The following is a 24212-nucleotide window of genomic DNA, read 5'->3' as shown; positions in this document are numbered from 1 at the left end:
AAGGTAACTAATCACAAATACACATAGCTTTAAGTCCAACGTGGAATATGTACATAAAAAAGGAAGCGCACTAAAAACAAGTGTGCGAACTGAAATGTGTCCTCGCGACACTGACAACGTACCCTATACAGTCTCCTGTCGAGTGAATTTTGAGCTGCAAAAAGAATTGAGTTGTCCATGGCTCCTGCGGCAGCGCAGAAGTATTGGAGCTGTATATCCCCCCACTGCAGGAGCGTATTTCATCGGTGGTCTAATAAGACTCATGTACACTATCTGATTGAAAGTATGCGGACACCGTTAGGCGCAGATCAACTTAAGGAACTTTACGGTATAGAAAATTACACTACTGGCCATTAAAGTTGCTACACCAAGAAGAAATGCACATGATAAACGCGTACTCATCGGACAAATATATTATACTAGAACTGACATGTGATTACATTTTCACGCAATTTGGGTGCATAGATCCTGAGAAATCAGTACCCAGAACAACCACGTCTGGTCGTAATAACGGCCTTGATACGCCTGGGCATTGAGTCAAACAGAGCTTGGATCACGTGTACAGGTACAGCTGCCCATGCAGCTTCAACACGATACCACAGTTCATCAAGGTTAGTGTCTGGCGTATTGTGACGAGCCAGTTGCTCGGCCACCATTGACCAGACGTATTCAATTGGTGAGAGATCTGGAGAATGTGCTGGCCAGGGCAGATGTCGAACACTTTTTGTATCCAGAAAGGCCCCTACAGGACCTGCAACAAGCGGTCGTGCATTATCCTGCTGAAATGTAGGGTTTCACAGTGATCGAATGAAGGGTAGAGCCGCGGGTCGTAACACATCTGAAATGCAACGACCACTGTTCAAAGTGCCGTCAATGCGAACAAGAGGTGACCGAGACGTGTAACCAATGGCAACCCATACCATCACGCAGGGTGATACACCAGTATGGCGATGACGAATACACGCTACCAATGTGCGTTCACCGCGATGTCGCCAAACACAGATGCGACCATCATGATGGTGTAAACAGAACCTGGATTCATCCGAAAAAATGACGTTTTGACATTCGTGCACACAGGTTCATCGTTGAGTACACCGTCGCAGGCGCTGTGATGTAGCGTCAACGGTAACCGCAGCCGTGGTCTCCGAGCTGATAGTCTACGCTGCTGCAAACGTCGTCGAACTGTTCGTGCAGATGGTTGTTGTCTTGAAAACGTCCCCATCTGTTGACTCAGGGTTCGAGACATGGCTGCACGATCCGTTACAGCCATGCGGATAAGATGCCTGTCATCTCCACTGCTAGTGATACGAGGCCATTGGGATCCAGCACGGCGTTCCGTATTACCCTCCTGAACCCACCGATTCCATATTCTGCTAACAGTCATTATATCTCGACCAACGGGAGCAGCAATATCGCGATACGATAAACCGCAGTCCCGATAGGTTACAATCCGACCTTTATCAAAGTCGGAAACGTGATGGTACGCATTTCTCCCCCTTCACACGATGCATCACAAAAACGTTTGACCAGGCAACGCCGGTCAACAGCTGTTTGTGTATGTGAAATCGGTTGGAAATTTTCCTCATGTCAGCACGTTTTAGGTGTCGCCACCGCCGCCAACCTTGTGTGAATGCCCTGAAAAGCTAATCATTTGCATGTCACATCATCTTCTTCCTGTGAGTTAAATTTCGCTTCTGTAGCACGTCATCTTCGTGGTGTAGCAATTTTAACCGCCAGTAGTGTACTTTGGTCTGGTGGAAGTGTGTTTCTGTTTCGTTGAGGGTAAGTAAAATAATTGTTAAATTGAGTCACGTCTGGATAACCCACAGCCCGAGCTCCACTCCACCTAAATCCAACGCTACAACTGCGAGCTGTGGTAAAAATCACCTCTGTGACATTCTGAACGGATGGTAGAGCTGTTGGCGGATTTGTACTGCTAACAGCGACAGCTCGTGAAGAGTGTAGAGGTTGTCAGTAGTGGGGAAGTTCTTGCTGGGTACCGAAGTTGGTTTCTGTGTTGAAAGCAGCGGTCGCCATCCTGCAACACGGCAAGGTAGTCAACGGAGTCGGCAATTTCAGTATAAGATCAGCCGCCCAATGTAAATTGTTTTGTGCGATGTGTCTGTCATTCTTGATTTACCAGCTTTGCTGTGGTTGCCGGGTATTTGGCTGTTGTGACTGTGTAGCTGCCAGAACCAGTCAGACTTTCTGTGATACAGGCGTTCGCGAGCTTTTGTTTTGTGTACCTTTCTGTTTCGACTATTCACATGTGGCTAGTTTATCAGCTGAAGAGTATCTTTGGTCTGTTAATCTTCCTCCTATGGTTGTGATCGAAATTTACCAGGGCTAGAACGAAGCGGTTACTACACTGAAGCGCCAAAAAACCTGTTATAGACATCCGTATTCAAGTATAGAGATATGGAAACAGGCAGAATACGGAACTGCGGTCGGCAACGCCTATATAAGACAACAAGTGTCTGGCGCACTTTTTAGATGGGTTACTGCTGCTACAGTGGCAGGTTATCAAGATTTAAGTGAGTTTCAACGTGGTGTTATAGTCGGCGCGCGAGCGATGAGACACAGAATCTCCGAGATAGCGATGAAGTGGGGATTTTCCCATACGACCATTTCACGAGTGTACCGTGAATATCAGGAATCCAGTAAAGCATCAAATCACCGACAATGCTGCGGCCGAAAAAGATCCTGCGAGAACGGGACCAACGACAACTGAGGAGAATCGTCGAATGTGACGGAAGTGGTACCCTTCCGCAAATTGCTGAAGTCTTCAATGCTGGGCTCTCAACAAGTGTCACCGTGAAAAACATTCATTGAAACACCATCGATATGGGCTTCCGGACCCTTAACGACTGCACAGCACAAACTTCTTGCCTGGGTCCGTCAACACCGACATTGTACTGTTAATGACTGGAAACATGCATGGTCGTACGAGCCTCGCTTCAAATTGTATCGAGCGGATGGAGATCTACGGGTATTGAGACAACGTCATGAATCCATTTACCCTCAATGTCAGCAGGGGACTGTTCAAACTGATCGAGACTCTGTAAAGGTGTAGGGCGTGTGCAGTTGGAGTGCTATGGGACTCCTGATACATCTCGATACGACTCTGACAGGTGACACATACGTAAGCATCCCCCCCAATCTTCGGCATCGATTCATGTCCATTGTGCATTCAGACCGACTTGGACAATTCCAGCAGGTAAATGTGATTCTGATTGAAAGTATCCGAACTCCCTTACGTAATGCCGAACTGATGACTACATGTAGCAAGAGGCAGAACCACCATAACAGAAGGAGACATTTTTTGCCATATTGTCAATGAAAAAGTAATAGCAGCACAATGTGTCGGGTAACAGAGGTCAATAACTTCTGACGTACACTAGCCATTGGATCTCACCCAAACAACAAACCCTTCAGGGGCATTACAAGTACGAGGGCTGTTCGGAAATTAAATTCCGACTGGTAGCGAAGTGGAAACCACTTTGGAAATCCAATGAAATTTTGCACAGTATTTTGGGTAGTGTCTCTCGTATGCCCGTCGATAGCCCCACGTTGCTCTCTTCAATTCAGAGATCACAGTGAGCACGTAAAGATGGTTAGAAAATAGTGTCTCCCACCATGTATGAGGGCCTGGTGAGAGATTTCGCCGGGTGTCTTGCAGTCCACATAACATAACTGTCATGCGTTTCGTTCCTCATGACACTCAGCAGGGGCACTGAAGCTGCTCGTGCGTTTTTGATCACCCACAACACACCTTGTAAATGTATCGTCCTGAGTTTCAGATGATCCGGTGGCTATAAAAACAACATTTTGGCACAGATAATGAGCTGTAGACCATGGTAGAGAATTGGAGGAAAGCACTCGTGGCTGCCTTCTATGAAGAGGGTACTGGAAAACTGATGTAACACTACGATACAGGTATAAGTCGGAGCGGTGACTATGTAAATAAGTAGCCTTTGTGTTGTAAAGCTGTCAAAACTGAGTGTTGGTGACATGACTGTGAAACAGAAACGCGAAGGAACAATCGCAGCTAAACGAAGAACAGATAGGCTTTATGTACAGGGACCGTCGCGATTCCGGAGGATGGTCATAAAAAATCGCATAGAATCATCGAAATTAGCCATTCACGCGGGGTACAATGGTCGAACAACTCCTCATAAGCCATACATTCCTGCAATTCGCGCTAATCGACGGTTGATTGGAGTAAATAGTGACGCCACTTTAGAGTGGATGACTGGAAACGAGTGATTTGGAGTGATTAATCACGCTATACCATGTGGCAATCCGATGGAAGGTTTTGGGTTTGGTGAATGGCTGGACAAGTTTACCTGCCACCATTTGTAATGCCAACAGTGAAGTACAAAGACGTTAGTGTCATGATATGGGGATGTTTTCTTGGCTAGTTTGTGGTCCCCTTATTTCGTTTATGAAAACGCTAAATTTTGGAGGATATGAATAAAATTCACAGCATTTTTTAGTATCTACAGTTTAGGAACTGTTAGGAAAAGAAGATTGTTTATATGAGCATTATAGTGCACCCTATCAAACAGCATCATCTGTGAGGTAATGGTTTGTGGCCAACATTCCTGAAGTGGACTGACCTGCCCTGGGTACCGACCTGAATCCAACAGAACACCTTTAAAATTAGTAAGAACGTCATCTTCGCTCAAGACACTAGCATCCAATCTCACCACTAGCCTAGCTTCTTTGGTTTCGGTTCATGTGGAAGAATGGACTGCGATTTCTCCACAGGCAGTCAGAAACCTCAGTGAAAGTGTCCCCAACAGAGTTAAAGCGTTGTAACTAAATTTTCCTCGAGATATTTAAGTCTCATCTTTATCTACGATAATGATGGAAGCTGAAGAAATGAATTAAAATTTGTGCTACGGTGGGGACTCGAATGCATATCTTTTTGCTTATTAAGGCAGAAATGCTGACTATTACACCATCGCTGCAGTATGATTAACATTGCTGCACGAACTACCAAGGGGGGGGGGGGGGAAATTAGCTGAAGGTATGAATGGTATGAATGGAAGTTTCTGTTAGGGGAGGACAATGGTCTTTCGTAGTTCGTGCAGTTATGTTGACCATAGTGCTGCGGTGGTGTAATTGCCTACATTTCTGCCTTAAAAGAAAGAAAACCCGGGTTCGAGGCCCGTCTGGGGCACAAAATTTAATTCATTTCTTCAGCTTCCATCATTATTGTAGAGTTAAAACCGTTGTGAAAGCGAGGAAGGACATACCCCATATTGAAGTCCGCTAATAGGTGTCCAAATACTTCTGATCATGTAGCGTACTTGGACCTCGACACCGTCCTGTATAGAGCGCTTTGCCTGCTAAACATTGCGTACAGTTGCTTGAGCCTCGCGCGTGTCATGTTGGCGATGTATTTATGCGGACACCCCAAGTCGATTTCGGATCCAGCGAGGCTATGAGATACCTTACTTTAGCACGGAATCGTATTAGATACGTTTTTTGTCTGCAATTTTTGTGTTTGTGAGTGTGTTTCGGTCTGCTTGCGAACCGGACTATTCGGCACGTGTCTACATCCCTTCTTCAGCCAAGCAAGGCTCGCTCCTCATTCTTTAGCCAGACTATACCAACATTTTTCAGATCATCGCCGACGTCCGATCGGGAGGAGGTAATCCTTTACTTTCCCTAAGCCTCGAATGTATCGTTCCAGAGTATGTAATCCGATATTACATGTCTCGCTAGAGATGTCTTAGGATGGTACTCTGCTCTACTAGCAACTGCCAGATATTTCTCAGTCGGTGGTGAAGATTTTGTTGTGTTGTCTATCTTACGTTGCGTAGGTTAAATACATTGCTCACCAACGTCAGTACATCATTACCTGATGCCCTATAGTCCCGTGTCACAGTTCTGTCATATCTTTTTGATACTTGTTTGCACAATATTGCATGTTTTAATCGGTTTGTGTTAACCGGATTGGCAATCAGCTTAATTAATCAATTGAACATTTTAAGCACAAACTAACCCCATACAAACTGTTCTGAAACTTAATGTCTCATTTTGCAATTAATTGAATCAGAATTGTAGACATAACATGTTAGGGCCGAAAGTATGGGCTGAGAAATCAGAGCATGATCTAGAAAACGCAATCATGTTCTGATGTATTGACATCTCCTAGGTATACCTGGAATTTCCTTCTTGCTTCCGTATTATTTGCTGAGTACCTCTTCAAAGGGAAATGGAATTGCATTTCGGTACTCCCTAATACATGTCCCAGTCTGTACTCAGTATTATTACACTGAGGTACGCTTGCTATCTCACCAACCTCGTGACTGACGACTACGTCGAGTGTGAAATTCAAATGGCTCCAAGCACTATGGGACTTAACTGCTGAGGTCATCAGTCCCCTAGACTTAGAACTACTTAAACCTAACTAACCTAAGGACACCACACACATCCATGCCCGAGGTAGGATTCGAACCTGCGACCGTAGCAGCAGTGCGGTTCCGGGCTGAAGCGCCTAGAGCCGCTCGGCCACAGCGGCCGGCCGTGTGTAAAACAAAGGACGCTGTACATCATCTCCAGCAACGGCTAAATCGTCACGTTTGTGTTTTCTCTTTTCCCCCTTTTCAACAAAATATTTGTTATGCATATGGCAGTACTTTCCAAGAAATTGGCAGTTTTATATTTTTATACTAATGATAAATTAATAATTTATGCTTAAATCCTATCATCATGGAAAGCAAAAGATGTAAACCCTAGAAAAGTCTGAAAATATTGTGACCTTTGTCGACCGCAAAGTCCTGTGGAAAGGGAACGAATACAGCATTTGCTAAGGAGTCGTCAAGCTTCCAGTTTCCATTGGGGTCACTATCATCGTTTACACTAGCGCCTGACACCTTCAGCTGAATGATGAAGTTACAATGATAAGACCATTTTGTTGGCACTGACAGTATTCACTTCACTTACCAGAGCCACACTGAAGAGCCAAAGAAACCGGTACACATGCCTTACATCGTGCAGGGCCCCCGCGAGAACGCAGAAATGCCGCAAAACGACGTGGTGTGGACTCGACTAACATCTAAAATAGTGCTGGAGCGATTGACACCATGTCCTGCAGGGCTGTCCATAAATCCGTAAGAGTACGAGGGGGTGGAGATCTCTTCTGAACAGCACGTTGCAAGGCATCCCAGATATGCTCAATAATGTTCATATCTGGGGAGTTTGATGGCCAGCGGAAGTGTTTGAACTCAGAAGAGCGCTCCTGGAGGCATTCTGTGGCAATTCGGGACGCGTGGGGTCTTGCATTGTCCTGTTGTAATTGTCCAAGCCCTTCGGAATGCACAATGGACATGAATGGATGCAGGTCATCAGACAGGGTGCTTACGTATGTGTCACCTGTCAGAGTCGTATCTAGACGTACCAGGGGTCCCATATCACTCCAAGTGCACATGCCCAACACCATTGCTAGCCGGTGTGGCTGAGCGTTTCTAGGTGCTTCAGTCTGGAACAGCGCGACCACTACGGTCAGAGGTTCGAATGTCCTTAGGTTAGTTAGGTTTAAGTAGTTCTAAGTTATAGGGGACTGATGACCTCAGATGTTAAGTCCCATAGTGCTCAGAGCCAATTGAACCAACATCATTACAGAGCCTCAACCAGATCGAACAGTCCCCTGCGGATATTCAGGGTCCATGGATTCATAAGGTTGTCTCCATACCCGTATACGTCCATCCGCTAGATACAATTTGCAACGAGACTCGTCATAGCAGGCAACATGTTTTGAGTCATCAACAGCCCAATGTCGGTTTTGACGGGCCAAGGCGAAGCGTAAAGCTTTGTGTCGTGCAGTCATCAAGGGTACACAATGTTTCGTTGAATGCTTCGCACGCTCACACTTCCTGATGCCCCACCATTGAAATCTGCAGCAGTTTGCGGAAGGGTTGCACTTATGTCACTTTCAATGATTCTCTTCAGTCATCGTTGGTACCGTTCTCGAACGATTTTTTTTTCCGTCCGCAGCGATGTCGGAGATTTGATGTTTTACCGGATAACATTAGTGAAATGGTCATACTGGAAAATCCCCACTTCATCACTACCTCGGAGATGCTGCGTCCAATCGCTCGTGCGCCGACTATAATACCACGTTCAAACTCACTTAAATCTCGATAAGCTGCCATTGTAGCAGTAGAAACCGCTGTAACAACTGCGCCAGACCCTTGTTGTCTTAGACAGGCGTTGCCGACCGGAGCGCCGTATTCTGTCTGTTTACCTACTCCGTTTCCTCCAAGTATGTTTCCCTGACTGCTCAGCGTTAATTTAACTTCCATGTTCTCTTCTTCCTTTTCTGGAAATGTATCTTAATATGAAAACTGCCGAGTTCCACTGTGGTTCTGAATGTTAGTTTAACCGTAGCTTCCCGTTCAAGTGGTTTAGTTAGTCAGGTCGAAGATAGGATGCAGGTAACGGCATACCATCTCTGATAGGATCATTCCTAATAAAGCGCTCTAGGTATTCAAACCAATCTTCGAATTGATGATCGCTTTACTTTTTTACTGTCCAATGAATAAACGTTCGCGTGAAGGCTGCTAAGCTCTTACAACGAACAATATTTTAAGGCCCATCGTAGAAATGTTACACAGAGCTCTCCACACGATTGCGTTAATAACGTGTAAGCGCAAGTGCTCGTGGAAAAGCAATTTCTTAGCTGTCAGCGCTGGGGTATACAACGGTTTTGCTGTCGTACAGTCCAACGAAAACAAATAACTTCGTGCGATAACCCCGTAACTTGAAAGACAGACTGCATCGCCGCAGACAGCGAGTGTTACAAACAGCTGACTGAATCCTAAGACGAGCAGTTCTTGTGATACACGTGATAAAACTATTGGGTTGGTTCTTCGTTTCTTAGCGTCTTTCCATAACTTTAATAAACAAAACAGATACACACAAAAGAGACTTAAATCGTCAATTATATATTCTCCTTCACTATTTATAACGGTCTGCGAACGCTGGGTGGTTCTCGATTCCACGACTGTAGAAATCTCGTGGTTCGGAGGCGAAGAACTCGTCGAGCTATATTCGGAGAACATTTTCATCCAGAATGCAAGTTACTTGAAGGGAGATTGAGAGAGAGCGAAAAAGGTGAAAATCTGAGGGCGCAAGATTATGTGAATAAGTTGACGGCGGAATGACTTCCCAACCCAGCTCCTGTGTAGTGTTTCTTGTCAGTCCAGCAGAATGCGGACTGGCGTTATCGTGGACTAGTATCACTTCGCCCTGTCCACCTGGTCGTTGTTCTTGGACTACGTCTGCAAGACGTCTCAGTTGTTGCTGGCAAAAAATGTCAGCAGTCACGGTTCCTCGTCTGGGAAGCAGTTCGTAGTACACCACACCGCCGCCGTTCCACTAGATGCATGACGTCATCTTTTGTGGATGCCGTAGCTCCTTGTACAAGGAGTGGCTGCTTTGTTTCGGCTCAACCATTCACTTCTTTCCCCTATGTTAACATAAAGGCACCACTTCTCGTCATCAGTAGCGATACGGGGTAGGAATGGTCGGCCTTGCTCACAAGCCAGTTGATGAATGAAAGCAGAGATGTACACAGGGTGGTCCATTGATCGTGACCGGGCCAAATATCTCACGAAATAAGCGTCAAACGGAAAAACTACAACGAACAAAACTTGTCTACTTTGAAGGGGGAAACCAGATGGTTGGCCCGCTAGATTGCGCTGTCATAGGTCAAACGGATATCAACTGCGTTTTTTTTAAAATAGGAACCCCCATTTTTATTACATATTCGTGTAGAACGTAAAGAAATATGAATGTTTTAGTTGGACCACTTTTTTCGCTTTGTGATAGACGGTACTGTAATAGTCACAAACATATGGCTCACAATTTTAGACGAGCAGTTGGTAACAGGTAGGTTCTTTAAATTAAAATACAGAACGTAGGTACGTTTGAACATTTTATTTCGGTTGTTCCAATGTGATACATGTACCTTTGTGAACTTATCATTTCTGAGAACGCATGCTGTTACAGCGTGATTACCTGTAAATACCACATTAATGCAATAAATGCTCAAAATGACGTCCGGCAACCTCAAAGCATTTGGCAATATGTGTAACGACATTCCTCTCAACATCGAATACTTCGCCTTCCGTAATGTTCGCACTTACATTGACAATGTGCTGACGCATGTTGTCAGCCGTTGTCGGTGGATCACGATAGCAAATATCCTTCACCTTTCCCCACAGAAAGAAATCCGGGGACGTCAGATCCGGTGAACGTGCGGGCCATGGTATGGTGCTTCGACGACCAATCCACCTGTCATGAAATATGCTATTCAATACAGCTTCAAACGCACACGTGCTGTGAGCCGGACATCCATCATGTTGGAAGTATTTCGCCATTCTGCCATGCAGTGAAACATCTTGTAATAACATCGGTAGAACATTACGTAGGAAATCAGTATACATTGCACCATTTAGATTGCCATAGATAAAATGGGGGTCAATTATTCTTCCTCCCATAATGCCGCACCATACATTAACCCGCCAATGTCGCTGGTGTTCCACTTGTCAAAGTCATCGTGGATTTTTCGATGCCCAATAGTGCATATTATGCCGGTTTACGTTAGCGCTGTTGGTTAATGACGCTGCGTCATTAAATAGAACGCGTCCAAAAAATCTGTCACCGTCCCGTAATTTCTCTTGTGCCCAGTGGCAGAAATGTACACGACGTTCAAAGTCGTCGCCATGCAATCCCTGGTGCATAGAAATATGTTTCGGGTGCAATCGATGTTGATGTAGCATTCTCAACACCGACATTTTTGAGATTCCAGATTCTCGCGCAATTTGTCTGCTACTGATGTGCGGATTAGCCGCGACAGCAGCTAAAACACCTACTTGACCATCATCATTTGTTGCAGGTCGTGGTTGTCGTTTCACATGTGGCTGAACACTTCCTGTTTCCTTAAATAACGTAATTATCCGGCGAACGGTCCGGACGCTTGGATGATGTCGTCCAGGATACCGAGCAGCATACATAGCATAGGCTCGTTGGGCATTTTGATCACATTGGGCATACACCAACACGATATCGATTAAACACAGGTAATGTATCACGAAGCAAATACTGTCCGCACTGGCAGAATGTTATGTGATAGCGCGTACATATACGTTTGTGACTATTACAGCGTCATCTATCACAAAGCGAAAAAAGTGGTCCAACTAAAACATTCATATTTCTCTACGTACTATGCGAATATGTAATTAAAAATGGGGGTTCCTATTTAAAAAAACGCAGTTGATATCCCTTTGACCTATGGCAGCGCCATGTAGCGGGCGAACCATAGCGCCATCTGGTTTCCCCCTTCAAGCTAGACGGGTTTCGTTCTTTGTAGTTTTTTCGTTTGATGCTTATTTCGTGAGATATTTGGCCCGGCCACTATCAATGGACCACCTTGTATATGCCCAGGCGCAGATTTTACGTGATTTTGACTTAGAGCGTACGATACCCATACCCCCGATTTTTGAACCTTCCCCATTGCATGCAAAGGTCGCGCGATGGTGGAATGATCGTAGTTCGTCACATTTGCCTTTTCTGGAGTACAATGTCGTGGATCATTGTGGATTAATGTGTTTTAAACGATCTTCATCAAACCCCCAAAGGTCTTCCTGAACGTGGAGAGTCACTACTATCAAAACGATCATTCGTAGCATGAGAAAACTATTTTCTTGCCGTATCCGTCCTATGACACTACGACCACACACGGCACAAATGTTTCTGGGTGCCTGCGCTGCTGTCACCTCTCTACTGCACGCAAAAGAGGAATATGTCGAAAATGTTTCGATTTCTCCACTTGGCACTCCATTTTTTAGCTTCCAGTGCTCCACTCACTAATTCAAATGACAAAATGACAATACGTAAATTTAAGTAGCAACAGGGAACTACAGATTAAAATTGATAATCGATAAATAAGTCCATAGCAACTGGAATATCAACATACAAAACAAAAACGCTACTTACTTACGCACCAAAGTAATAATTTATAGTTCATGTGGACTATAAAAACTATTTATTTCTTTCCTACCTGCATATTATATTAGAAAAATTTTATTTATTCTTTTCCGTTAATTTCATTTGATTTGAAGGGTAAAAGTCTTCATCATCAGGCACATTATACGACAATCGCACTATTAATCATCGGCAAGTGTATCTGTTTCCCATAAGGCAGGATCTATGAATCACGGGTATGGCTATATCGCTACCGACCATCAAAATGTCACGACAGTGAGGCGATTCTTATGCTGAATTGACAGGAGCGTGTTTGTTACCACAGACGCTCTGCCCAATTCGGATGTACGAAGCAGGTGGTTTCCTTCCTCCTATTATTTTTTTCTTCCCCCCAAAGCTTCCTATCTTTTGCAATTATCTTCAATAGTGTTATTTTTATGACATGTCACATTATCTAAAAATCTCAAATGTTGACACAGGTCTTTCCTAACATTACTAACTATTACATTCCCTTAGCTATCAGGAGTTAATAAGGCAACTAGTTTGCCTGCCTGAAAACCGTGCTAATTATCAACACCATTTATATTAGATTTCGTTATCACAGTCCCTGTGCAGACATATATCCCATCCAATATATATATATATATATATATATATATATATATATATATATATATATATGTGTGTGTGTGTGTGTGTGTGTGTGTGTGTGTGTGTGTGTGTGTGTGTGAAGTACCCCTACAGCTAATTACACTCATTTACTTTCAGAGTAATTAGTATTCTTAGTTAAAACATTGCTTTTGAAATGGACTGCAATATATAGGCAAAATAGGCAGCGTAATTCAATAGAAATTATTTCTGTACCTAAGAGCCCATATTCAAACAAATGTTTTTCCACTATTGAGTTAATTAGTAATGGTAATCTTTTAGTTGTAACTTATGAAAGTACAGCAAATAGTAATAGTTAACTTTAATTCTAAATGTGTTGATGTTATAAAAGACGCTCTGCAGAAGCCATTGAGATCAGTCTGCGGTGAGTTTGAAAGGAGAAACATCTGTGTGCGCCAAAACAAGGAACCATACCGCAGATGGTATAGCATAAATTATAAGCCATAAAATTTGCGAAGTTTTGTCTATATTCCGCTTGCGAGGGTTTATTCAGTGACTGTTCTCAATGAGTGATGGTGAACTTGTAATTAATTTCATGAACTGTGTTCGTCATTAGTAGTGTCCACTGTGACGGATGGATCAAAATATGAACTGTGCATATCATTTTGGTACCGATAAACCGTTAAATTTCAAGGGAAATGGTCAGAGAACAATATTCTGTAATTCTGTTAATATTGTGTGTACATACAGGGTGTTACAAAAAGGTACGGCCAAACTTTCAGGAAACATTCCTCACACACAAAGAAAGAAAATATGTTATGTGGACATGTGTCCGCAAAAGCTTACTTGCATGTTAGAGCTCACTTTATTACTTCTCTTCAAATCACATTAATCATGGAATGGAAACACACAGCAACAGAACGTACCAGCATGACTTCAAACACTTTGTTACAGGAAATGTTCAACATGTCCTCCGTTAGCGAGGATACATGCATCCACCCTCCGTCGCATGGAATCCCTGATGCGCTGATGCAGCCCTGGAGAATGGCGTATTGTATCACAGCCGTCCACAATACGAGCACGAAGAGTCTCTACATTTGGTACCGGGGTTGCGTAGACAAGAGCTTTCAAATGCCCCCATAAATGAAAGTCAAGAGGGTTGAGGCCAGGAGAGCGTGGAGACCATGGAATTGGTCCGCCTCTACCAATCCATCGGTCACCGAATCTGTTGTTGAGAAGCGTACGAACACTTCGACTGAAATGTGCAGGAGCTCCATCGTGCATGAACCACATGTCGTGTCGTACTTGTAAAGGCACATGTTCTAGCAGCACAGGTAGAGTATCCCGTATGAAATCATGATAATGTGCTCCATGGAGCGTAGGTGGAAGAACTTGGGGCCCAATCAAGACATCACCAACAATGCCTGCCCAAACGTACTGTAGAGCAATGAGTCGCATGTCAACACAAGCACCGAAGTCAACATTACCTTCCTTTAATTGGGCCAACTGGCGGTGAATCGAGGAAGTACAGTCCATACCGACGAAACTAAAATGAGCTCTAACATGGAAATTAAGCGTTTCCGGACACATGTCCACATAACATCTTTTCTTTATTTTTGTGTGAGGAATGTTTCCTGAAAGTTTGGCCGTGCCTTTTTGTAACACCCTGTACATGCCACACGTAAGCTTTGATGTCACTTCATTGTTTGGTTACTACTCCTAACAATCATCGTCATAGTATAAAACATCTGCCGAGTGCAGCACGCAGCTACCAGATTATCTATGCATAAATAATAATAAATGACCCTGGATCTGATCGTAAACTGTAGATTATTCGACATGTAAGTGAAAGTGAAGAGTTAGAACTATATCTGGTATAACTACATCATTGAAAATAACCTAGTTTTGACAACCACTTTTCAGCCACATTCGACGGTGGCGCAGCTACCGATGGCATACGTGTACAGTAAATACGGTTACATTACATGGATACGTATAGATATTGACAGATGTATGCGCTATCGAAATGGCTCTGAGCACTATGGGACTTAACATCTGTGGGCATCAGTCCCCTAGAACTTAGAACTACTTAAACCTAACTACCCTAAGGACATCACACACATCCATGCCCGAGGCAGGATTCGAACCTGCGACCGTAGCAGCCGCGCGGTTCCGGACTGCGCGCCTAGAATCTACTATGTAGGAATCAACATGGATTCCGGAAACAGCGATCGTGTGAGACCCAACTCGCTTTATTTGTTCATGAGACCCAGAAAATATTAGATACAGGCTCCCAGGTAGATGCTATTTTTCTTGAGTTCCGGAAGGCGTTCGATACAGTTCCGCACTGTCGCCTGATAAACAAAGTAAGAGCCTACGGAATATCAGACCAGCTGTGTGGCTGGATTGAAGAGCTTTTAGCAAACAGAACACAGCATGTCGTTATCAATGGAGAGACGTCTACAGACGTTAAAGTAACCTCTGGCGTGCGGCAGGGGAGTGTTATGGGACCATTGCTTTTCACAATATATATTAATGACCTAGTAGATAGTGTCGGAAGTCCCATGCGGCTTTTCGCGGATGATGCTGTAGTATACAGAGAAGTTGCAGCATTAGAAAATTGTAGCGAAATGCAGGAAGATCTGTAGTGGATAGGCACTTGGTGCAGGGAGTGGCAACTGGCCCTTAACATAGACAAATGTAATGTATTGCGAATACATAGAAAGAAGGATCCATTATTGTATGATTATATGATAGCGGAACAAACACTGGTAGCAGTTACTTCTGTAAAATATCTGGGAGTATGCGTGCGGAACGATTTGAAATGGAACGATCATATAAAATTAATTGTTGGTAAGGCGGGTAGCAGGTTGAGATTCATTGGGAGTGTCCTTAGAAAATGTAGTCCATCAACAAAGGAGTTGGCTTACAAAACACTCGTTCGACCTATACTTGAGTATTGCTCTTCAGTGTGGGATCCGTACCAGATCGGGTTGACGGAGGAGATAGAGAAGATCCAAAGAAGAGCGGCGCGTTTCGTCACAGGGTTATTTGGTAACCGTGATAGCGTTACGGAGGTGTTTAACAAACTCAAGTGGCAGACTCTGCAACAGAGGCGCTCTGCATCGCGGTGTAGCTTGCTCGCCAGGTTTCGAGAGGGTGCGTTTCTGGATGAGGTATCGAATATATTGCTTCCCCCTACTTATACCTCCCGAGGAGATCACGAATGTAAAATTAGAGAGATTAGAGCGTGCACGGAGGCTTTCAGACAGTCGTTCTTCCCGCGAACCATACACGAGTGGAACAGGAAAGGGAGGTAATGACAGTGGCACGTAAAGTGCCCTCCGCCACACACCGTTGTGTGGCTTGCGGAGTATAAATGTAGATGTAGATGTAGATGTAGACCACCGCGGCCGGCTGCGCTATCGACTAATCACTGTTTGTCTTTTGAGAACTGATTAAATTTATGCTACTTGTATACCGTAAGAAACTGAAGAGTGGAACCAAGTTAGCGGGTAAGATTTGATCATGAGATAGTATTACTGACAGTCTCAGCGAGGGAATTAATACACTTGTAATGTTTGTTTAGTAATAGAGTTACATTTCTCGCCGCGTCACTTACGCCATACTAAAAGAAAGCAGATTATTGGAGTTGTTTAATGTCACAGCTCTGGTGGCACGAAATTAAATTATTCTGCCGCGTCTCTCCACAGAAACAACGTACTTTTGTTCTCTATGATATTCAGATGCTGACGATGATAGGCTAATAATCAACCCAGAGCGATTTTCGAAATTGCGCATAGGTGGTCAATACATTATAGCGCCGACAAATTAGTAGTTTATTTTCTTTTACTGTCAATTTTCTTTTGCTGACTGCCATGCGGAAGACTCGGGTTCAATTGCCGGTACTGACAGGACTGTGACGGGATGTATTCTGCCTTGTGAGGCCAGTTAGGTTGAATGGTAAGTTGCGGTTCTAAGGTTTGAAGGTTGAGAACGCCCCGGAAAACGGTATACTTTCTATGTGCCCATGCATACCGTATCTAAATGACACCATATGGTAGAGAACGAGGCACACAAGAAAGGCTGGCGGCGGCGCGTACGTCACGAAAGTAGGCCTGAACTCGCTCGCTCGCTCAGCTCAGCAGACAAAATGCGCTTCTAAACCTGTAAACTCGCAGTTGGGAGTGTACGTACTAACGAGAATTGCATCTTCTACTGGAATCTGCTATCATGAAGTCTTACTGATTAACAGTACTACAACTAAATTTAATTTAAGATCAATGAAAACGGTATAATGGCTTTTAGTCTCTTCTGCTGAACAGTCCTCATTTCAAACAGGAAATGGTGCCTTATGCAGCTGATAATCATTTTCGCTTCATTTTAATTTTATTGTACCCCAGTACAGCCGTAACAAATTTCAAGTAGACTATGGCCTTCCGGTCATTGTAAAACTAATTACGGGAAGACTCCATAACAGCGGGTACCAGTAGAAGATGCAATTCTCGATTGTACGTACATACCTAGTTACGAGTTAACAGGTTTGTCTGTTGAGTTGAGTTGAGCGAGCGAACGAGCGCAGCCCTAACTTCGTGACGGACGCGCCGCCGCCTGCCTCGGCAGAGGGTTACACGGCCGCTGGTGAGCAACACGTTTATTCAGAGTCTGGTCGCGCACTTACGTTTTTTTCCGCTTACAATATAACGAAATAATAAGGAGAATAGTAAATGTTTACCGTAGTTTCACTATGTGATTTGACCCGTCTTAAGGGAAATTATTCACGCAGAACAATCGTAGATATATACAGTCGTTTGACCGTCACACAGACGCCCGAATGGAGGGCATGGTAATAGCTATACCGGGCGTAGAAAAAGAATCTGAAAGACTAGAAAATAAATAAATCACCATGCGAGATGGAAACCCAATTCTGTTTTACAGGCCCCTTACTTAGTTTGCATTTAATGCGGACCTCTCAGTCAGTGAAAATTCCCAAGTTATTGGAAAAGTACCGCATGTGACTCCTGTATACATAAAGGTTAAAGAACGGACCCACATAATTACAGTCCAGTTTCCTTAACATCGATTTGCTGCAGAATTCTTAGGAGTGTTTAAAGTTCGAATGTAATATATTTCCTTGAGACGGAAAAGCCTCTGTCCGCAAATCATCGTGGATTTAGAATGGGTTACTCGTTGGAAATTCATCTTGTCCTTTCACACAAGACTTCCTGCAAACCATTGATGAAAGGCAACAAGCAGATTTATATTCCTAGATTTCCCAAAAACGTTTGAGGTAGTGCGCCACTGTAGACTTCACGAAGGTCCAAGCAGATGGAATAGGTTCCCAGATACGTTAGTGGCCCAAAGACTTCTTTGGTAACACACACCAGTACTTTGTGCTGTACGGTGAGTGTTAATCAGACAATCAGAGAGAAGGATATTGTCAAAAGTACCTCATGGACGTGTGACAGGACCGGTCTTGTTCTTTATATACATAAATGACCTGACTAATATTGGGACTGTTTCCTGATGACGTGTGATTCATCTGTTATTGCAGTTTCCAATGTTCGACTTCGGAACGGATTTCAGAGATTTTGTTTGCCATTTGTTAACTTTTGTAATACAGGTTATCACTCCTAAAAATCATTGTGTGCATTCTGTACCGCGTTTCGGTAGGTAAGTGAAACCAAAGAAAATGCTGGGCCACAAACGCTAAGTGTCGAGAGAAACCACGGCTTGCTTCACACTACACACAAGATTATTTTTTGTAGTTAACTTTTAAGTGACCTTCAAATTACGCAGCTAGTTCAATGAAACTACAAGCCAATGTCGGATAGAGCGTCAGAGACAGAGCACCTCGTGTGAGAAATTGGGTCCGACAGGAGGTGTGCTAGGGTGTGTGGTTGTACTGACCACTGTGTCAGGATGGCGCAGTGATCAATGCGAGAAATTGGGTCCGACAGGAGGTGTGCTAGGGTGTGTGGTTGTACTGACCACTGTGTCAGGATGGCGCAGTGATCAATGCATTTGCCTAGGAAGTAGGAGACCCGGGTTCGAATCCCAGTCTGGCAAAAATTTTCAACGTTCCCAATTGACATAAATCAACATCAGTTCCCACAGGTAGCTGCGGTCTTTGATTCCTTCGTGTATTGTTTTTTTTTTTTAAACTGTTCGATTTCTTGTCTTACATTAATCGTTTCACAAATCGTAGGACCTTACACACCGTAAGGTGGCTTGCGGAGTGCAGATGTAGATGTAGACTTGAACATCTTGAATATACAGGAATTTCTTGGTAAAGCGAAGCTCGCTTATGCAAACCTCGCTTGTGAACTGGATGGCGTACTGATTAAACAGTTACCTAGCGTTTCCTCACGAACTTTGAAAGTAATGAAACGAATGACGGCCTGTGTGCATGGTACGCGTGCTGTAAAAAAGTGTTCTGTAAATTTACTAGAACGCATTGTGTTGAACACCTTTCGGAAGCGCACTGCAAGTGAAAAAACAAATGAAAAAAATAACGGTCAAATACTTTGTGAAATGATTTGTCTGAAATGAAACATTTGGTGCGGTTTTGATTGATGCTCGAAATAATGCACAGCAGCTCGGGTGCTCATACGTTAATGTCATAAGGAGACCAACGAGAGAAATTCCGCCAGACAAATATTCTCTAGTACTCTTTAAAATTGTACGTTAAACATTGAACTTTCAATTCTCAGTCTACGTCATTCGGTGTACGTGATTTTGAGCCACGTAAAATATTTCTCTACTGTTATTTTTGCGGTGTCTTTTCTCGGATATGTACGAAAGAACAGACACCAGTTTGGTTCTGCAGGCACTATGAATCAAGACACAAAGGAATTAGAGACATTAACTGCCGGTGGGTGTTTCATTGGAGCAAACAGAAAATCTGTACTGGACCGGGATTCGAACTCAGTTCTCCTGCTCGGGCCCTTGATGTAAATCAATGCCCACTGCCAGCAAATGTCTTTAATTCCTTTGTGTCCTCTTTCATAGTAGTTGCAGGATAAACCATGTCGGGAAGAACAGGCATCAAATGCATCAGGGCGATGGCAGTCGATGATGCCTTCAGCTCAGATGTATACTAGGCTCGAACGGGAGTCGGCAAGCTGCTGCGACGAATGAGGCAAATGAGCAAGATCACTACATCACTAGAGTGTGTTATAAGTTGAGAATTTGAGTCTGACAGGAGGGGTGCTAGGGTAGTCTGTGGGGTTGTGGTGACCACTGTGTCAGGATGGCACAGTGGTCAATACATCTGCCTAGGAAGCAGGAGACCCGTGTTCGAATTCCGGTCTGGCACAAATTTTCAACTTGCCCCATTGACATAAACCACTGTCGATCAACACTGGCAGCTAATGCCTTTAATTTTTTTATGTCTTGATTTATCTAATGTTTCTTTTCTTACTTTTAGACAAACCATTTCGCAAAATGTAGGACTGTTTTCTTTTTCCATTTGTTTATTTTTATTCTTTTGTTTTCAACTTTTGCTCAGAAAGCATCAGATATAATACATTTAAATATCGATCGGTATTCTGTTATCATTAACAGTAAACACACCAAGAGCATGGAGAGAGGTATAAATTTACGCTGTGATACTTCCTAAAGTTTCCCTTAATTACTATGATTAATTTCAAACAATTAAAACTTTTTTTTTAAATAGACCTCTCGCTGCTAAATTTGATACCCCATTTGTCCGTTTTCCACTCCTCATTTGGTTATGAAAATTCGGACGAAAATTTTCCGCTCGAATCACTAATTGCGTTTTTTAATTACCATGATTAATTGCAAACAATTAAACATTGTTTTACAAAACCAAACCTCACGCTGATCTATTTGATATCCCTTTCGTTCTTTTCCCATCAGTCGCTTGGCTATAAAAATTGGGACAAAAGTTCACTGTATAATTTCTATGGCGTCTTGTTTTCGTTCCGCTCAAACATCTGACAAGAGAAGAAGAAGAAAAAAAACACAAGGGAGACAGCCAGTAGCTCATTTCACTGAAGCGCTTGACGGCTCCCACTTACAGCCCGGCGCGCGAGTGGTGAAGACGGCAAATGCATCGCTCGGGAAGCGTTGCTCACACACTGCTGACTCAGTATCGCGTCTGCTGACCTCAAAGCGTCTGTTATCTCTGACGAGCATCTAGCCCTTTATCTTCCTTTTAACGACGAAAGCGTCTTTTCAGGCAGCGTCCTTTGAGATTTCCGCGATATGGCGTTGAAACACATTTGCATACTAGGTGAGTTAAGGGCGAGACTCGTAAGTGATGAAGCGGCAGCTCGCCTGGAACGAAGAAAGTCCATACATGAAGCCGTCAGGAGTTTAGAGGGCAGTAATAAAACTTGGGCTGCAGAAGAGAACGCGGCACTTCCCGGATCAGTGATTACCTCGTTAAGCCTTGAGATTCGAGTCACCGGTTGCACCCGAATGCAGTTTTTATGCTTGAACTACAGTCTTCAGTACTGGGATTTTCCATTATCAATTACATTTAGAAAATTTCGATGTTAGAAATTTTAATATTGCTAATATTACTAATGGTGCTCATGGTACATCGTAACAACTATATTAAAACCAAAGTATCGACCTTTAATGGGAAAACAAGTAATTTTTTGTCATTTAAACGGAACACTTTGTGAAAGTATCTCATAACGAGACCTGTCCAGCAGTTTTGCGACTTGTCAAAACTGGCCATGAGTGAGGAACTTTAAAATGCAACTCTAATATAGAGCTGCTGTTGTTGTTGCGGTCTTCGTTCCAGAGACTGGTTTGATGCAGCTCTCCATGCTACTCTATCCTGCGCAAGCTTCTTCATCTCCCAGTACCTACTGCAACCTACATCATTCTGAATCTGTTTAGTGTATTCTTCTCTTGGTCTCCATCTATGATTTTTACCCTCCACGCTGCCCTCCAGTACTAAACTGGTGATCTCTTGATGCCTCAGAATATGCCCTACCAACCGATGCCTTCTTCTAGTAAAGTTGTGCCACAAATTTCTCTTCTCTTCAATTCCATTCAATACCTCCTCATTAGTTATGTGATCTACACATCTAATCTTCAGAATTCTTCTGTAGCACCACATTTCCGGAAGCTTCTATTCTCTTCTTGTCTAAATTATTTATCGTCCACGTTTCACTTCCATACATGGCTACACTCCATACAAATACTTTCAGAAAAAACTTCCTCACACTTAAATCTATACTCGATGTTGACAAATGTCTCTTCTTCAGAAACGCTTTCCTATCCATTGCCAGTCTACATTTTATATCCTTTCTACTTCAACCATCATCAGCTATTTTACTCCCCAAATATGAAAACTCATTTACTACTTTAAGCGTCTCATTTCCTAATCTAATTCCCTCCCCATCACCCGACTTAATTCTACTACATTCCATTATCCTCGTTTTGTTTTTATTGATGTTCATCTCATATCCTCCTTTCAAGACACTGTCCATTCCGTTCAACTGCTCTCCCAGGTCCTTTTCTGTCTCTGACAGAATTACAATGTCATCGGCGAACCTCTTACTTACTTACTCACTGGTCATACCGGACGCGTATTTCCGCCACATGTCCCTGTCTTGGGCTATTTCCTTCCATTCACCTTCAATACCTAGGCTCCTTAAATCAGCCTTCACATTGACCTCCCATCTACGCCTCCGTCTCCCCACAGGATGTTTTCCTTCTAGGTGCCCTACCAGTACTCTGCGCGCTGCCCTGTCCTCATCCATTCAAGCTACGTGACCCGCCCATCGCAGCCTACATGATTTAATAATACTGATTATGTCAGGGCTTGAATAGAGTTCGTGAAGTTCTTCGTTATGCAGTTTTCGCCACTCTCCGCTAATGTCATCCCGTTTTGCTCTGAAAATTTTCCTCAAAATTTTGTTTTCAAATACTCGAAACGGCTTTTCATTTTGCACAGTGAGAGACCAAGTCTCACACCCATACAGCATAACTGGTAGAATAATAGTTTTGTATATTCTAATCTTTAAATTCCTAGACAATATCCGTGATGAAAGTAATCGATTCAGTGAGAAGTAGCACGCATTTCCCGCCTGTAATCTCTTCTTCAGTTCGGATTCAATCTCATTTCTCGAAGTGATGTCCACGCCTAGATGCTTAAATGTGTTCACTTTTTCAAACTGCATAACTCTTAACATTTCCTGATCTAGTGCTGTTGGCATTCTAGTAGTAACCAGGTATTTAGTTTTGTCTTCACTTATCCTTAGACCTACATCTTCACTAGCCTTGATCAACGCATTCGCATCGGCGAACCTCAAAGTTTTTATTTCTTCTCCATGTATTTTAATTCCCACTCCGAATTTTTCTTTTGTTTCCTTTAGTGCTTGCTCAATATACAGAAATATATGCTGGTGAAATATGCTGGTGAAATATGCTGGTGCTGTTACAGAGGCATAAGTTGACACAGAGGTGTGTGCCATTGTAGAGTGTGCAATGGCCTGGTGACGAGCTGAGCCTCGTTGCTTCTCCTGCTGCTGCTGGTGCTGTCGCTCAGGCAGGTGGTGACGCAGAGGTGTGTGTTGCTGTTGCAGAGTGCGCAATGGCCCGGCGATGAGCGGGGCCTCGCTGCTGCTGGTGCTGGCGTGTGCGGGCGCTGTGGCGGGCCAGGCAGCGCCCATGCAGTGCCCGCCGCCATACGACATCTCGCCGTGCGCCTGCGGCGTCAAGAAGAACGGGCTTGACATCCTCTGCGAGTTCACCGACAGCCAGCACATCACCAAGGCCATGACGCTGCTCAAAGAGCGGCCCTCCACCGTCATCTTCTACCTAAAGCTCCGCCACAACAGCCTCCCCAAGCTGCCGCGCTTCGTCTTCCTCGGGCTTGACATCCGCCACCTCACCATCCATAACAGCAGCCTCGCCGTCATCGAAGAGTCTTCGCTCAGTTCGATAGGTGAGTCAGCTGAACAAGTCAATAAAGTTAACGGTACATCGTACACTGACGTGAGAGATGTCATGGGATACCTCAAGTGGATCAAATGGCTTTAACCACTATGGGACTTAACATCTGCGCAGTGGCTAGCACACTGGACTCGCATTTGGGAGGACGACGGTTCAATCCCGCGTCCGGCCATCCTGATTTAGGTTTTCCGTGATTTCCCTAAATCACTCCAGGCAAATGCCGGGATGGTTCCTTTGAAAGGGCACGGCAGACTTCCTTCTCCGTCCTTCCCTAATCCGATGAGACCGATGACCTCGCTGTTTGGTCTCTTCCCCCAAACCAACCAACCAACTTAACATCTGAGGTCATCAGCCCCTACACTTAGTACTACGTGAACCTAACTAATCTAAGGACATCACAAACATCCACGCCCGAGGCAGGATTCGAACCTGCGACCATAGCAGAAACGCGGTTCCGGACTGAAGCGCCTAGAACCGCTCGGCCACAGCGGCTGGTTGGGAAATCTCCTAATAACGTGTCGGACCTTCTTTTCTCGGAGTAATGTAGCAACTCGACATGGCATGAACTCAACAAGTCGCTGATAGTCCCCTGCAGAAATATTAAGCCATACCGGCTGCATGGCCGTCCATAACTGCGAAAGTGTTGCCATTGCAGGATTTGTGCA

At 44.0% G+C, this 24212-nt stretch overlaps 1 protein-coding gene across 1 annotated transcript in view; it reads left to right on the top strand.

The window, feature by feature from the left end:
• The window catches only part of LOC124606118 (slit homolog 2 protein), a 627832-nt gene that overhangs the window by 26506 nt on the left and 577114 nt on the right, over window positions 1-24212 (top strand). The window contains exon 2 of the mRNA XM_047138082.1: window positions 23178-23539. Coding sequence (XP_046994038.1) covers window positions 23178-23539 — 362 coding nt within the window. The remainder of the gene's footprint in view (window positions 1-23177; window positions 23540-24212) is intronic.

Source organism: Schistocerca americana, chromosome 3 (genome assembly GCF_021461395.2).
Source record: "Schistocerca americana isolate TAMUIC-IGC-003095 chromosome 3, iqSchAmer2.1, whole genome shotgun sequence".
Taxonomy (NCBI): Eukaryota; Metazoa; Arthropoda; class Insecta; order Orthoptera; family Acrididae; genus Schistocerca; species Schistocerca americana.
This window is presented reverse-complemented; position numbering and strand designations above follow the sequence as displayed.